Consider the following 6,000-nt stretch of genomic DNA (forward strand, 5'->3'; position numbering starts at 1 on the left):
ATAAGCTTCCTCTTAGGCCACTATCACTGTGCAAGACACAAACAAACACACTGTTCTGACCTGAACACACACACACACACACACACACACACACACACACACACACTAGTGATGGATTAAAGTGTGCATGTCTGTGTGCGCGAGCCTCTAAAAATTCTTTTGTGCTTATTTTGTGTGCCACAAAATAAAATTACCACACATTTATTTGCATTATTATTTTTCAGTCACATCACCCCATTCTATCAAAAGATGCACAATTCTATTCTGTTGTTTTTCTTTTTCAAAATATAATCAAAATAGACTTATTCACTTTCTTGCCCAGGAGTTATATGAGAAGACGATACCACTCTCATGTCTGTCTTTCAAATGTGAAGCTACAATCAGCAGTCGGTTAGCTTAGCTTAGCATAAAGACTGACAACACGGGGTAACTTCTATCCCGGCTCTGAACAAAGTTAACAAAATCAGCCCACCAGCACCTCTACTATATTGTTTTTAATTTGTTTGAAAAACAAAGTAAACGTTAATGTGAGGTTTTATGGGGGTTATGTGCGGGCAAAAAAAAAATTCTATAAAAGAATTCTGCAGCTAACCCACAAAAAACTAACTCTCGGACAGAGCTACTGGGCAAGCTGTTTCCCTCTGTTTCAAGTCTTTATACCAAGCTATGCTAACTATCTCCTGGCTGTAGCTTCGTATTTAACAGATATAAAAGAGATTTCTTCTCTAACTTTTCGCAAGAAAGCGAATAGGCCAGTTCCCAAAATGTAAAACTATTAATTTAAGGATACATCATAACGAATAAATTGGTTTTACAGAAGTCGTTTTGTACCTACTTTCACTGTCTCCCCATTGGGCTCAATTTTTTATGCACTTGATGTGCACCATCTGTAGCTTTACATACTGCTGAGGGACTGGGAGGTTATTTACAGTTTATCTGAAGCCCCAGCAATTGGACTTTTTTGTCAGCCATAACTGAACCACGCAGTCCACACTGTGCTTGAGGCATAGTCTGTCCACTGTTATAAATTGATGCTGCTGCCAGAGTTACACAGCAGATGCAGGGAAAGACCTTCAAAGGACCTTGAATTGACAAGTGTTATCACAGCATAAAGGGAGACACAACAATGTGCTATCACTTCATTTTCAATCCATTGTTTGCGACTCTCAACAATCTCGTAGCAATAATTCAAAAGCGTATCAGCTAACAGACAATGCATGGGTTGCAATGCATATATTCCTTCCAATAGCAGCATTCTGACTGTAACTATGATATAAGTAAGGGATACAGGTGGGAGACAGGCCGATCTGTAAATACATTCGCTTAAATACACCCGCTACTGCCAGCCTGTTTAACTTTAGTTAAAGATACAGCAATAAAAGATGTGCCATAAAGAACTATAGGGATATGTGTAGTCACTTATCAGGGTTATGATACAGTAAGTAACTCTTAAACCAGTTCCATAAGCTATAGGCTACTAATTCGAATGTAGGAATCATCTTATAAGCCTCCCCTAAGTTGCCAAGTGAAAGGAAAATGGAAGCTTTATCAATAATTGATGGTAAAAGCAAGACAGTTTACAAACAATTAACTTAATAAGCCCCGCTGTGGCTTTTCTCCTTGTTATTTCCCTGCAGCAAAAATAGCTCTGGGTCTCCACAAAAAGGGTACATTAGAAACCATTTCCCACCAGGTCATATAGTAAATTGTGGCTTTCAGCCAAATCAGTTGAAATTTGATCATTTCAAACAATAGAAATGAGCAGAAATGATGTAGCCTGTTCAGAGGATAAAAACAGTCAAGAGACTAATGTTCCCTCAAAGCTGGTATACACACTGGTATAATAAAATGATATAACATTATTACATACAACTTTGTTTAGAGGACACTGGTATTATTAGGCCTAGTCCATATGAAAAGGCATTTGAGTTAGTTGACATAGCTCTTCGAAACGAAATACCATGTTTAGCACCTTGAAACTCTAAAGTACACGCAAAAGAAAGCGCTTGTGAACGTAGCACATTTGACACCAGTTGAAACAATCAGTATCCTAGCAACCGCAAACGCCAACCAGCGTTCTGCGTAGTCAAGCTAGAGTTTTCAGTATTTGTGAGGTTTTATCAATCTTTTAATGTAACTTAGCTTTTACCTTACCTTTACTGAGTGGTTTTAGCCAAGAAGATGGACGTATTACTCGAGGCACAAACCAAACCGCTTTCTATACTGTCTGCATTTAGTTACGTCCCACCACGACGGAAGGAAGAAATGTCGTACTTTAACAAAGGCTCAAAGGTAAATAACGTGTTGCTATTTGATACTTTGTTGTCACTGCCAGCTGTGCTAAAATAATCTCACTGCTAAAGCTAGGCAGCTAGTTAGAAATGCTTATTTAGATTAATCATACTGTGACAGTATCACAGCAGAAAATATGTTCAAATAAGAAATCCCACCGGCCACAGAGTCTCATTAAAGTCATTGTCATATTTGTCCAACAATGATATCATGTGAGTGTTTCTAAATGATTACCTTAAATGCCACTCCGTGACTGATCCACTGCTGTTTGTTTTCTTGTGACCACTTTTAAGAAGAACTTGTTGTGATTATTGCCTTCTACCTCCTGCACCTTCCCCAAAGTGGCATACAATGACCCTCTTCTGTTTAAGGACAGGCTTTGAATGATAAAGACTGGTTCGCTGTCTCTCCCTTGGTAGGCCCCAGAAGTGTTCACGTACGACCAAGTGTTCCAACAGGAAGAGGGTTATGACATGAGACTGCACCGAGATGACAGAAAACACTTTAAAGGAAGAGGACTAGACATAAACGAGGAGGTAGCGACCACTCTTTAGTTACTATTTTGGTTCTCGTCTTTGGATGAGCTCAAACTTGAGTTGAATGATTCTGACAAGTGTGGCAAGCCTTGTGGATGTAATGTGGATATAATGACTAAGTGTGTAAAGGCAAATAATAGAACAGTTACACCAGTCTGGTAAGTTCAGAAAATGACATCACTTTACTGTAATACAGCCTTTAAAATCAGGAAAAGACAACACTTATGCCATATTACGATATTATCATACCCCAATCTAAGACGATATCTAGTCTCATATCACGATATCAATATAATATTATTATATATAGATATATTGCCCAGCTCTAATAAATATATACTTGTTTTGTAGGCTATGTTAAGAAATCATGGATCTGACATCATTTACATCCTTTAGTAATCCAAACTCTGTCCTGGATTTTATTTTATTTTTTCTTTCGATTATACTGTAGCACCTCAAATCCAAACTAAATGTAATCGTGATCATAGCTGAAGTCTATTATAGCTCAACATAAAACAAAAAAATCGCTGCGTGGCTATAGTCTAATTTGATGTATTTGATAAATGTTACTACATCTACATCGCCAATTCACTAAACAAACCAGGTAATGTTATAGTAACAGAAACCATCCAGCTGTAGAGCTGCTACAAATGCTCAATCTTTCACTTACGTACAGACTGATTAATGCAAACTCACAAAAAAGAACTGTGTCCATCACCTTCAGAAATGATAGGCTTGTCATATTAAGTAATACTACTATTTATAATGATTCATCGTTCAAATCTGACACATTAAAATTCACGGACACAGACATGTAACCCACACACTTTGATTAAAGAACCTTCCTTCCTTTTGACTTGACCCACCATTGACTCAATGGTACCATGCTATCAGGGATAACTTGGAAATTGTGTTCCCCACTGGAGGTAAAATGTTGAAAATGGCTGCATGATTTATTATATATTCTTATATATATATATATATTTTGGGCCATTTTAGCCTTTAATAGACAGGACAACTGTAGACAGGTAAGGGGGGCGGAGGAGAGAGAGGGGGAAGAAATGCAGCAAATGGCCGCAGGTCGGACTCAAACCCTGAGCCACTGCGTCGAGGACTGAGCCTCTGCATATGGGTGCCCGCTCTACCAGGTGAGCTACCCAGGCACCCATGATTTGTTTTATTCTAAACTTATGAATTACAGTTCATTCCTTCTTATCCAGTAGTGACGTCAGTGGACAGTGCCGATAGCACTGACCACCTACACACTTGGCACACAGACCAGTACATTATAAGCATTTGCAACTTGCAAACCAAAGCTTTAGATGATGTGGGCAATATGGCTTTTGGAGTAGATGGAAATATCAGGATATTATGAGAATTCGTTCTAATAGAGCATACATTTAAAAATGTTCCATATTTATAAGTCTGTTCTGTTCTGTTTTTGTTTTTTTAAACACGTGGTAACTGACATACAGTATATTGACATCTTAGTTTTATGACATTGTTTGGTGGCTCCTTTTGAAGCCATTTCATCTCCATGGAGGAATTATTCATGTCGAGAAAACTAGCTCACTGAGTGAGTTTCTGGGTCGCTGAAAGCAGAGAGGGTGGTGAACAAAGCAGCTCCACACACTGCTGAGCTTGTAATTACAGCGAGTTGAGAGGTTGGCTGTCAGCATTTGTGACAGCTCCTGCTGAATTACAATGTTTCTGGGCCAAGATTCACATTCGAATGTGAATTAAAAACATTTTATTGTATAAACCATTCAGAGGATAATGGCAGTGGAGTTTTTTTTGTGTGTGTGTGTGTGTGTGTGTTCCGGTTTTAAGGCTAAGACTAAGGCTTATGCAAATAGAAAAGCTACCAGTGAATCTGCCGCGGCCAGAAGAAGTTACTCTCTGCTCTGCAGATAGTTAGCCTGACCTCCCTAAAGTCAGAGGCTGCCAGAGTTCAAAAGTGGGTTGAGAGACACACCGCTGCCCTGGGCCACATTGAGATGCGTGTACTTTTCCTAATAAAATATTATGGTGTAAGCTATTAATTTAATTTGTTAATTTTCACTCCTGCCAATATTGTACCCTAATACATGTACTGGGAATGAAGAGACAAAATGAAAGACGATGATGAAACAGAAATCCATACCAAATCACAAATTACATGGCAGAGAGGGGGTAACAATCATCTTTTTACCTCAGTTCTGCATTGATGGTATGGTTCCATGTAGGTGTTGTAAGTTACATGTAGTCAGCGATCATGCACAATACCTTGACTCCAGAACTGACGCACCTACTGTAACAGGAATGCAACCATTATCAATGTTATTGAATTGTTATGCATGTCAAAATGTCTTCTGTGAAAAAAATCTATTGGCTATTTCCTCAAAATTGTTCAACCCAAACCCAGGATAATAGCCAGTCTTGATTTATTCATTTATTTATTCTGTATCTCTTTGCCTTTGTTGTCCTATTCAACCCCAGGAGAAGTCCAGAGCCATACCGGTGCGCACCTCTGCAGAATACGGCCGCCGTCCCGTTCCCCTCACCTACCAAACAAGCCGGCAGCACTCACGCGTGGCTTGCATAAAAGCAGAATTTTTCATGAAAAATGGAATTGTCTGGAATGTGGCAGAAGGATACGGATCAGTGGTCCCTGATTGAGTGTTTGTTCTCACTGTGAAAAGAATAAACGAGTGTTGTAGTGTGTAGATTGTACTCGATGGGTCCAGAGTAAAAAAAAAACAACATCATTTAATCAGATGGCGTTTGATTATGGTATATTATTGTATTCTAGTTAGTCATCATTAGCAAGACAAATTGTTATTTTAAGTGAAATATTATCTGTCAAAAGACCTTAAAGAATACATCAAAATATGAAGACGGTGACATTTTCCAGGAAGCTCACTCCATCAGTATGAGCGTTATTTAAAGGCGCGGGTGATACAAGTCCAACAATGTGTTCCAGTTATTGCAGCTGGATATTGCACATTTCATCAAAGATCAGTCTTGGTGTTCATATTTCTGCCTTCAGTATAATGGTTGCTTTTATTAAGAGAATGAATGTTCTGGATGACAGGCCTAATGTGAAATCTTAAACTCACTTCCATACTGACTTCTCTATTGAGCCTGCCACTTACTACTGAAAGCGGGACTAAGATTGATTTACATAAACTGC

The 6,000-nt window shown here is 38.7% G+C and overlaps 1 protein-coding gene across 1 annotated transcript; it reads left to right on the plus strand.

The window, feature by feature from the left end:
* The first annotated feature begins 2,181 nt into the window (after positions 1 to 2,181).
* On the plus strand, positions 2,182 to 5,486 carry cfap90 (cilia and flagella associated protein 90). The gene is made up of 3 exons (XM_078267416.1): positions 2,182 to 2,292; positions 2,712 to 2,828; positions 5,307 to 5,486. Exons 1-3 carry the CDS (start codon positions 2,182 to 2,184, stop codon positions 5,484 to 5,486), a joined length of 408 nt encoding a protein of 135 aa, XP_078123542.1.
* Positions 5,487 to 6,000: the final 514 nt, after the last annotated feature.

This window comes from Sander vitreus, chromosome 14, assembly GCF_031162955.1.
Source record: "Sander vitreus isolate 19-12246 chromosome 14, sanVit1, whole genome shotgun sequence".
NCBI lineage: Eukaryota > Metazoa > Chordata > Actinopteri > Perciformes > Percidae > Sander > Sander vitreus.